This window comes from Chlorella variabilis (genome assembly GCF_000147415.1).
Source record: "Chlorella variabilis unplaced genomic scaffold CHLNCscaffold_9, whole genome shotgun sequence".
Lineage (NCBI taxonomy): Eukaryota > Viridiplantae > Chlorophyta > Trebouxiophyceae > Chlorellales > Chlorellaceae > Chlorella > Chlorella variabilis.
In genome coordinates, this window is record NW_005435079.1 from 695,484 (window position 1) to 705,795 (window position 10,312).

General features: G+C 72.8%; 2 protein-coding genes across 2 annotated transcripts in view; both read right to left on the bottom strand.

Moving 5' to 3' along the window:
• Window positions 1-537: 537 nt before the first annotated feature.
• Window positions 538-2,957, bottom strand: CHLNCDRAFT_30989 (hypothetical protein; the record flags this gene model as incomplete). Its single annotated transcript, XM_005848039.1, has 7 exons — window positions 2,644-2,957; window positions 2,396-2,468; window positions 2,108-2,209; window positions 1,897-1,956; window positions 1,542-1,723; window positions 1,138-1,254; window positions 538-902 (listed from the first exon to the last, which is right to left on the bottom strand). Coding segments are annotated over exons 1-7 (1,002 nt in total), but the record flags the coding sequence as incomplete, so codon positions are not given.
• A 434-nt stretch (window positions 2,958-3,391) lies between these two features.
• The window catches only part of CHLNCDRAFT_145388 (hypothetical protein), a gene marked incomplete at both ends in the record, with an annotated part of 8,543 nt that continues 1,622 nt past the window's right edge, over window positions 3,392-10,312 (bottom strand). Inside the window, 9 exons of the mRNA XM_005848040.1 lie at window positions 3,392-5,153; window positions 6,162-6,228; window positions 6,373-6,994; window positions 7,184-7,350; window positions 7,580-7,685; window positions 7,853-8,376; window positions 8,525-9,096; window positions 9,305-9,431; window positions 9,786-9,965. Of these exons, the coding sequence (XP_005848102.1) occupies window positions 3,392-5,153; window positions 6,162-6,228; window positions 6,373-6,994; window positions 7,184-7,350; window positions 7,580-7,685; window positions 7,853-8,376; window positions 8,525-9,096; window positions 9,305-9,431; window positions 9,786-9,965 (4,127 nt within the window). The remainder of the gene's footprint in view (window positions 5,154-6,161; window positions 6,229-6,372; window positions 6,995-7,183; window positions 7,351-7,579; window positions 7,686-7,852; window positions 8,377-8,524; window positions 9,097-9,304; window positions 9,432-9,785; window positions 9,966-10,312) is intronic.

Below are 10,312 nucleotides of genomic sequence, written 5' to 3' on the forward strand. Positions count from 1 at the left end.
CTGCTGCTGCTGCTGCTGCTGCTGCTGCGCGCCGGCCGCTGCGGCGGCGGGAGCCGCCGCGGCTGCGGCCGCCGCCGCGGCGGCCGCCGCCTGCTGCTGGCCGAAGGCGGCCATGGGGTGGAAAGCTGCGGGGTCGATGCCGGGCATGCCTGGCGGCGCTGCCATCATCCCCATCGGCATGCCGGCTGCCATGGCCGCTGCGGGGCGGAGGATGGGGGGCAGAGGGCAGGGGGCAGAAGTGGGCCTGTTGATGGCTGGCATGGCGTGGCACCCAGCTGGCAAGCAGCAAGCAATGGGCTGCTCCCTGGCGCGGCGCGGCACCGCCCAGCGCCACAGCCCAGCGCTGGCCCCTGCCGCCAGCCAGCCAGCCAGCCGCCCGCCCCACCTGCCACGTGCGGCGGCATCATGGCCCCTGGGGGCATGGCAAAGGGGATGGCCGCGGGCGGCATGGCGCCGCTGGCCGCCGCCGCCGCCGCCGCCGCCTGCATGGCCATCTGCTGCTGCTGCCAGGCGGCCGCCTGCATGGCCGCGGCCGCCGCCCCCGGCATGCCCATCACCGGCATCCCCGCCTGCGCCATGCCTGGCTGCCCCAGGCCCGCGCCGCCGCCCATCGCCGCCTGCTGCGCGGCCACCTGGGCAAAGACGGAGGAGGGGCCTGCGCCGGCGGCCACCGCCGCCGCCGCCGCCGCCGCCTGCGGGTCCAGCATGGCCGCCTCCTGTGCCGCCTTGTGCCCCTTGGAGCCCTTGCCGCTCTGCAGGCCCTGCGCGCGCTTGAGGTACAGGCGGTACTTCTGAAGGTGGCTGGCCACATTCTCACGCGTCAGACCCTCCACATTCATCAGGTCCAGGATGCGCTTGGGCACAGCCTTGTCCACGCCCAGCTGATTCACGGCATCCACAAACTGGGGCGGGGAAGGGGGGCCAGGGGAGGCGGTGGGTGGGAGTGAATGAGAGAATGAGTGAGGGAGGGAGGGGGCAACAAGGCAGCGGGGTGGGAGGGGCACAGGGGCCGGGCGCTGGGCGCCGCCTCCGCGCCTCCTTGCAGCCGGGCGCCGCCACGTGGCCCCTCCAGCCGTGCCCCTCCCCCCCAGCCCCTGCACCGCCACCACCACCAGCCAGCCCCAGCAGCAGCCCCACCTGCTGGTGCATCTCCACACTCCACACCACCCGCGGCTTCTTGTTGGCCCCCTGCGTCTCGTGCTGCACCTGCAGCGCCTCCACCTCCTTGCGCTTCACGCCGTGGTGGTGCTGGTGCTGCAGGGGGCGCGCGTGGGGTGGCGGCGGTGGGTGGGGTGGTGGTGGAGGGAGGGGCAAGGCACGCAGCAGCGGCGTGAGGGCCGGGATGCCACGCCGGAGCCGGCGCACTCCCAGGCTGGATTAGCGCGCCCACCCCGCTCCGACAGCCTGCCCGCCCCAGAAACACGCCGCGGCCGCTACACGGGGCACGGCCGCGGCGCAAGGCGCAGCAGCCCACCACCGCCACGCGCGCACCCGCAAGTACACACACACACGCCGCATCCCTCCCTCCCCCCCCTCCCCACCTGCTCCAGGTCCAGCCCCGAGTGCTCGTCCGAGGCGCGGCCGACGTGCAGCGAGCGGCGTCGCACCACGTGCTGCCACACGTTGCGCAGCTCCTCCACCCGCACAGGCTTGATGAGGAAGTCGACGGCGCCGTGCGTCACGCCGCGCAGCACGACGTCGGTGTCGCCGTTGGAGGACATCACTGCGGGGTGGAAGGAAAGCGCGGCGCGGGCGGGCGTGTGGCCGGGGCAGAGCAGGCCGCGCGCGGGCTGGAGAGCGCTGGGTGGGAGCGGGGCGCAGGCGGGGCGGGGGTGGCGCAGGCGCAGCAGGCACGGCGCGTGCGGCGTGCGGCGGCATGCGGCGGCGGCCGCTCACTGATGACCGGCAGGTCCAGCTCCAGCCCGATGTGCTCCAGCAGCTTGAAGCCGTCCATGTCTGCGGCAGGGCAGGGCAGCAGGCAGCGGCACGCGCGTTAGCAGCACGCGGGTGCGAGCGCGCTGGCTGCCGTGTCGCCGGCTGGCGGCTGGCGTCCAGCTGGCGCCCCAGTCCGCGCGGCGCTGCCTGCTGCTGCTGCCTGCTGCCGCACCTGGCATGTAGACGTCCGACAGCACCAGGTCAAACTGGTGGTTGTGCTCCTGCCGGTCCCGCAGCAGCAGCAGCGCGTCCTGCCCGCTGGTCCGCGTGTCAACTGCAAGCACCGGATGCAGCAGCCAAGGGGCCGAGCGTGGATGGCACGAAGCGCCTGCAGGCAGCCTGCTCCACCTGGCAGCACAACCAGCACCCCAGGGGAGGGCCTGGTGTTCGCAGCACGACCGTGTGCCCGCTCGCAGGCGGTGATCGCTGGATGGCCACCGCCCGCCGCAGCTGCGCCCACCTTCGTAGTTGCACCGCTGCAGCATGGCCGACACCACTTTCAAGCACATCGGATCGTCATCTACCACCAGCACCTGCAGAGGGGAAGGGGAGACAGACTTACGGGCTCAGCCCCCCTGACCACCCACCACCCCCTGTAGGGGGCGGCCCGGCATGCTGCACGTCGCCGTGCACGCGCTCAGGGCTTGCATCGCATGTCACAGCCACAGGGCCGGGCGGCGGCGTCAGATACACGCGAGAGTCACGGACCTTGAGCCCCGAGGGAGAAAACAGGCCACAGTCGGTGGCTCCGGAGCTGCTAGCGGCTGCATTGTTGGTGTTGTCCCCGCTGCTGCCCTCCCCAGCGAGGTCCATGGTGGGCGGCTGCGGCTTGGTGTGCCGTCCCTCACTGCATGGCCGTCTGAGCGCCCCGCTCGCCGGCTGCTGCTGTCAGGGTGAGCTGCAGCTCGGTCTGAGGGCCCAGCGGGCCGTAGGAGGTGCCAGCACTCGGCCACTGGTGAGCTCTTTGCGCCAGCCAACCTGCTGCCACCGCCACGCTGCTGCACTTTTGCAATGCGTCGCCCGTGCACAATGCGCTTCTATTCGGCGTCGTGTGGCGGCAGATGGCGCAAAAAGGGGTTGTACGGCAACGTGCACTGCCTGGAATCCTGCAGTGGACACTGTTTTCTGCTTGCAGGGCTCCCACAGCGCTCTGTATCGCACGAAGGTGCCCGATCACCGGCGGGCAGGCGCAAACGGTGAACCAGGACCAAAATACACAGTACCGCTCCCAGCGCCGCCCGCCGGGGTTTCTGTGGGCGACTCTCTCACGTTGTTTACAGGGCAGCGCGCTCTCTGGCGGTCAAGAAAGTCAAGGTCACGCAGAAGAAGGCAGGGGCAGGGCATGAGACCCGACCAGAGCGCCGAAAATTGCCCAGGCATCACCGATTCAAACCTCGATCAAAACTCAGTCGAGGGCGCGGCTCCAGCGAGGCTATGGGCACGCCCTGGGCTGGGCTCACTCGTCATCGTCCAGCACCCCGCCAGCGCCAGCGCCCACGCCGCGGCGGCGGCTCATGCGCTGCAGCCGCCCAAACCAGCCCGCGGACGGCTCGGCGTTGTCCAGAGCGGCGTCTGGGCTGGCCCTGGAGGAGTGCCGCCGGCCCGCACCAGGGGCCGGCGTGCCAGCACCTGGGCTGCCGCCGTCTGCTGCCTGCACGGAGGCCTCTGCGCTGGCCCCCACAGTAGCGGTGGCAGCACCGGCGCTTGCCGGCTCGGCAGGCTCCTCCTCTGCCGCAGCTCCCGCGCCGTTGCTGCTGCTGCCGGCAAGGGGCGCGGGCGCAGCGGGCGGCGCAGGGTCGGCAGCCGCTTCGCTGGCGATGGACCGCAGCTGCTCCAGGGGGAGGCGCCACAAGTCGACGCCGCCGCTGCTGCTGCCGTTGCCACTGGCTGGAGCTGCGAGCGAGCTGGAAGACCCTACAAGAGCGCTGGCTGCTGGCGCGAGAAACGGCTGCTCTGCCGCCAGCTCCGGCTGCTGCTGCTCTGATGAAGCGTGCAGCGCAGGCTCGACAGGCTCAGCGCGGCGCCACAGAATGGGCGCGCCACCGTCTGCCGCCGCGGCATTGCTGCTGCCGGCTTCTTGAGCTGGCTCCTTGCGCTGCCACAGAATGGCGCCCGGAGCTGCTGCTGCCGCCGCCGCATCGCTGCTGCCGCCTCCGGCGGCCAAGGGGTCAGCATACCCGGGCGGCAGCGGGGGCGGAGGCAGCGGGCCGCCCTGCCCAGCCCCCACCTGCTGCTGCTGCGCACCGGAGGCGGCGGCAGGCACAGCTTGCCGGCTGCTTTGCTCCGCAGCTCCTGCAGGAGCGCTCTCTGCTGCTGCTCCCTGCCGTCCCGCTTCCTCCCTCTCCTCGCTTTTCTGCGACTCGAAGAGCCACGACAGAAGGGACCAGGGCTGCCGCTGCTGCTCCTTGTCCTGGCGCTGTGCCGGCTGGGCCAGCGCTGCTGGCAGCTGCCACTGCGGCTGGTCCTGAGACGGCTCGCTTTGCTGCGGCTGCTGCTCCGGTCGCTGCGCTTGCTGCTGCTGCTGCTCCGGCGGCTGGGAGCTTGGCTGCTGCTGCTGCTGCTTGCCGTCGCCGCCCGTCAGCTTGGCCAGGCTGGCAATCAGCACAGCAGGGCCCGCGACCGCCAGCAGCGCCAGGCGCCAGCTGCCTGCATCCGACAGCGCCCCGGGCAGCCGGAGGCCGGGGCCGCTTTCCGCGCCTGTGCCGCCGCTGCTCGCTTCACGCTGCCGGTGGAACCTCCCCAGCAGCTCCTGAGTCAGGTCCGGCCCCTCTTGCAGCTCTGCTGCGCCGCTGCCGCCGTCGCCGTCGCCGCTGCTGGGCAGAGGGCTGCTGCTGGCAGCAGCCGGCGCAGCGGCTGTGCCTTGCTGCTGCTGCGGCGGCGGCAGGGGCAGCGGCGGCGGCGGCGGCAGCGGCGGCGGCGGCGGCAGCGGCGCTTCTAGTGCCTCCGCCTGGCCGCTGCCCTGCTGCTGCGCAGACGGCGGCGGCTGCCGCGGCCACGGCACAGCGGCGGCGGCGGGAGGCCGCTGCTCCTGCTGCGGCGGGGGCTGCAGCAGCTCTGCCGGGAGGCGCGCTGCATCCCCCTGCAGCACCTGCTCCATCAGCGTCGCCAGCTGGCCATCTGAGAGCGAGTGAAGCCTATCAGCCAGGCGTTGCACGAGCATCTCCTCCACCACCGCTCGCTTCAGCGGCACGGTGCCCTCTAGGTGCGCGGAGACCGCCCTGCAGCAGGCGGCGAGCCGCGTGGCACATCAGCATGGCCGACAGGGTGCATGCTGGAGGTGTGGAAGCCTGCAGGTGCAGAGGCCGGCAGCAGGCTCACCCCGCCGAAAGCGTGGTGGCGGCACCGGCGCCGCTGGCGGCGCCCAGCACCAGCGAGGCGGCGCACGCGGCCAGGGCACGCGCAGCGACTGGCGCGGCATACGCGTCCTGATTTCGGTGTGCAGCTCGCGCCGCCGTGCGTGCCAAGCGCGGGTGGCGAAGAGGGCGAGGGAGCGGAAACCCCCTAGGGAGGCTGCCGCTCAGCCTCCGGCCGCTCAGCATATGCTAGAAGCACGCAGCAGCTGTCGAGCTGATAGATGCGCGCAGTGAAACAGAAGAGGTGAGAACCACGGTGTGAGGTTCAGCGCAGCTTGCATGCACTGAGTTCAGCACAGTTTGGGATAACAGCGAGACGTGTCGTCGGTGGGGCCCCACCGCCCAGCATGCCAGGCGCAGCGTGCCGGCGCAGCGTGCCGCCCCAGAGCACGGCGACACGGCGATGGCCAGGCCTAATGACACCTACCTCTCCACCCTCTGGTACAGCTAGAATTACAGCAACATGTGATGAAACAGGGAAGGAGAAGAACAGATGCAAAATGCGGGCTAAACTGGCAAAGCGGTCGAATAGCGCTGAGCAGAGCAGGAGGGGGTGATTGTGGCACGCACAACAAGTCAGGTCAGGCACCCAACGCAGCCAACAACGGGCAATGCACAAAAGAGGGGCGGTAGCACACACATGCAGGCACGGGCATGGCGTGCCAGGCAACAAGTAATGGTATGCAGGGAGGCATTGCGAGGCGGGAGATGGTTCATGGTTTACGGGGGGCAGGCTTACGGTTTGCCGAGGCAGCAGTGGGTGGGGCAACAAGCGCTCAACCGACGGCTCCGCAGCGTCTGCCTGGCTGGCATGGGGAGCAGGGTCAGCTGCCGGCCCCCTGCCGGGCAGACAAGTGCACCGCTGTCACGTACCCGGCCCCCGCGGCGCGCCCGCTGGTCCTGTCGCGCACAACCAAGCGGGCGCCCTCCACCAGCCACTCTGCAGCAGGGGAGCGGCTGCCCAGCAGGGCCGTCAAGCACCGGGCAGTGCCGCAGCAGTCGCCAGCCAGAGGGCGCCAGGTCAGCACTGTCGGCCTACGCTCGCTGATACCACCCTCCCTCCCTTCCCTGCCCCCAGTCTCACCTGGCTGGTGCATGAAGGCGAAGGTAACGACCGCCAGGCAGCCGATGTCGTCGCCTGGCTGCAGCAGCGAGCGCTGGCGCTCCAGCGCCGCCGCCAGCTGCAGCCCCGGGCCGCCGCCGCCGCCTGCTGGCGCTGCCGGCGTGACGGGCGTGCCCTCGCCGCTGCCCGCGCCGCTGCTGCCGGCCGCCGAGGCGGGGCTGGTGCCGGCGGCGCTCGTGGATGGGACGCTTGCGCTTGCGCTTGCGCTGGTGCTTGCGCTGGGGCTGGCACCGGCCGCAGGCAGCGCGTGCGGCAGCAGCACGCCGGCGGCCGCCACGGCGCCTGCCAGCTGTCGCGGGTCGGGCTGGCTGCCGGGCTGCTCGCTGCCTCCAGACAGCTCCGACAGCAGATCCAGCGCAGACAGCAGCTCATCCACGCCGCACGAGTCCTCCCGCACCCACCCCGCCGCCGCCTCGCCGTCGCCCCAGGGCTCTTGTCTGGCGCCGCCGCCGCCGCCGCCGCCGCCAGCTGCGTGCAGCGGCAGCTCCCGCATGGCCACGACGTGCGCGGCCTGGCGGATGCTGCCGCAGTGCACCACGGGCGTGTAGGAGGCCAGGCGGCGGCGGGAGGCGGCGCGGTGCAGCTGCGAGCGGGATACGGGGGAGGCGAGCGGGCACGGCGTGAGGTCAGGAGGGTGGGGCAACCACGGGCGCTCTCCCCCTAACCAGCAAGCACGGCCTGCTGCCTCCAGCAAGCAGCTGTCATACGGCCGGCTGCCGGGCCCTGCGTGGTGTGTGTGTGTGCAGGCGTGTGCCAGCCGGGGGCGGCGTACCTTGCCGGAGCCCAGGCTGTGCGGCCGCGCCGCGCCCAGGCTGCCGCCGCCCAGGCCGCCGCCGCCGTCGCCGGCCGCGGTGGCGAGGGAGGGGTCGAAGGAGCCGCCTCGGGGCACCAGCGCGGGGTCTGCCTCCTCGCTCTCATCCCCCTCTGGCGGGTAGCAGCCTGCGGGCGGGGCGGCAGCAGGCAGGGAGGGAGGGAGGGGCACGGCGGCGCGATGATGAGTAGCGTGAGAGGCGGCACCAGGGTGCCCCCGCTGCTACGTGCTGTTTTTTCCGTTTTTTCTTTCCTTTTTGTCCTTTTTGTTTTTTCCCCTTTGTTCCACTTGGCTGGCCGGCTGGCTGGACGAGGCAGCGGGCTGGCCAGGCAGCGCAGCCAGGCGGGCGGGGCCCACCCGACAGCAGGCCCCTGGCGGGCCAGTGGCCCCCCAGCAGCACCAGCACCGCCTCAAACTGTGTGCAGGCGCAGGGGGCCAGCGAGGGGTCCAGAAGCACGGCGCCCTGCGGCGGCAGGGGAGGCGGGAGCGGGCGCGTGATGGAAGCTACATGGAGGCTGCGCTCGGTGAGGGGCGCGAGAGGGGACGCTGCGCGGCAGCTGCCTTGGTTGCTGCTGCACAGCAGCCCGCGTGCCAGGGGCCCGCTCTGCCGGCGCCTGTGCCTGCGCGCACCTTGCGTGGGCGAGGCGCGGGCCCGCCGCCGCCAGGGGCCAGCTGCGGGGAGGAGCCCCAGAGGCGATGCAGGTGGTCCCCCCCGGGTGCCGAGCCCGCCGCCGCCGCAGCAGGCAGCGCCTGACGCGCCTGGCAGGCCGCCAGCTGCGCCGTCAGGCTGCTGCTGGGGCCGCGCGCGGCGCCGCAGGCCGCCCCCGGCCCAGGCGCTGCGCCGGCCTGCGGGCCTATGGCCACAGCGGGGCTGCCGCCGGCCTGTTGCATCCAGGCGTGCAGGCAGCCGGCGCTGTCGGCTCGCACCGGCGCCGCCGCCACCCCCTCCTCCTCCCCCGCCGCCTCCTCACCGCCGCCGCCCAGGGGCTGCACCGCCACGGTTGCGTGCTGGCCCCGGTGCGCCGCCCCCACATCCACCTTGGAGCGGTGGATGCCGGTGACTATGACTGAACGGAAGGCGCCGCCGTCTAGCGGCCCCAGCAGCAGCTGCTGGCCGATGCGCAGGCTGCCGCACACCACGGTGCCGCTGTACACTGCACACGCGTGGCGGGGCGGGGGTGGAGGTGGGGGTGGGAGGAGGGAGGAGAGAGAGGTGAGTGGTGTCGGCGCGCGTGGTGGTGGCGCGGGTGGCTGTGCTGTGCATGTGCATGGGGCATGCAAGGGCTGGGGAGCCGCCGAGACTGGGCACGGTGAGACAGGGCCTGCGCGTGTGCGGCAGGAGAGAGACAGCGGCGGGAGGAAGAGGGCCGCGCTCAGCAGGCGGGCTGCGCGGCGCCGAGGGCTTGCCTGTTCCCACATCCGCCACCTCAAAGCAGCCATCTATCTGAAAGTGAGCGGGCTGGCTCGGCCCAGTGCCGCCGCCATCGCCCTCCGCTGGCGCCGCCGCCGCCGCCGCCGCTGGCGCGCCGGTGGGCGCCGCCTGCTGCTGCTGCAATGGTCCCCCGCCCCAGCCCTGCATGCCCTCGCCGCCGCCAGCTCCCGCTGCTGTGCCTGCCGCCTTGCCGGCTGTGCCGGCGGCACCAGTCGGCGGCAGGGCACAGAAGAAAGCGTGGAGCAGCTGCAGGCTGGCCCCAGTGACGGCAGAGATGGGGAACAAGGGCACGCACAGGCTGGCGCCTGGGGCCACGATCCGGCTGCAATGCACGGCGGCAGCCAGCTGCACCGCCTGCGCCTCCGTCTGTACCAGCGGCGCCAGCGAGGCGGCGCTGCCCACGCTGCCCCCGCCCTGCCGCACCGCCGCTGCCAGCAGGCACCTGCACGGCAGCGTGGCCAGCGCGGGCCGGTGAGGCGGCGGGTGGCGGCGGCGGCGGCGGTGGCAGGGCATCCCGCCAAGCACCGCCGGCAACCCTGCGGGGACGCCGCACCCCTCCTGCCCTCCTCCCGCACCCAAGGCCAGGCCTCCTTAGGCCTCCTTGCCGCCCCCTTCCAGCCCCGCCACCCTCCCCGCCTCCCCTGCCCCACCTGACATCTCCCGCCACCGCCTCCACCGCCGCCTCGCTGGCCTGGTCCGCCTTTGTGATGGCCACCAGCAGCGGGATGCCCAGGGCCAGAGACACAGCCAGGTGCTCGCGCGTCGCCCACGACACGCCTGCGGGGGGCGGGGAGGGGAGGGGAGCGGGCGCACCCTGAGCCGCCCACGTGCGCCACACTTCTCGTTTCTTCTGCTGCTGCTTGTGCTGCTGCTGCTGCTGCTGCTGCTGCTGCTGCTGATGCTTCACTCTTCTTCTTCACACACACACGCCGCGCTCTGAGGCGCGCGCCGACCTCCGGCACGGCGCACACTTGAGGCCCCGCAGGCCGCCCCCGCGCCCGCCGCCGGGCGCAGGCACAGCAGCGGCGGTCCGTGCACGTGCCGCCGCCGGGCCAGCCACCCCACTCCTCACTCCTCACCCCGCAGCCGCCCCACCCCCTTATGCCGCCGGCCCGCCCCGGCCGCGCCCACCTGCCACCGCCGACACGCAGAGCAGCACGTGGTCTGGCAGCATGGCTGTGAGGCCGTGCAGCAGCGTCTTGCTGAACCGCTCGTGGCCGCCTAGGTCGAAGAAGCGCAGCATGCGGGCGGCGGAGGCGGCGGCCTCGGCCGGGGTCAGGCTGGACAGACCGCTGTAGTTGAGAACGGCTCCTGCGTGGGTGCCAAGGGAGGGTGTGGTGGTGGTGGTGGTGGAGGGGGGTGGAGGGGGAGGCGGGTGAGGCGGAGGGAGGGAGCGAGCACATGGGAGTGAGGGCGTGGGCATGTGGGAGGAAAGTAGAAGGGCGGGCGCAGAGGGGGAGTGTGGGGCAGGTGGCGGCGGTAAGCAGCAGCGGTGAGCAGCAGGGGCGAGCAGCAGGGGGGACAAGGGGTGGGGGCAGGGCCACGGCGCAGCGCCGAGCCGCAGGTCCCGCCAGCACAGCAGCACACGCGGGCCGGCCTCCCCCCAGCGGGCCCTCCCCGCCGCGCCGCGCCGCGCGCCTCACCTCCTGCGTCGTATC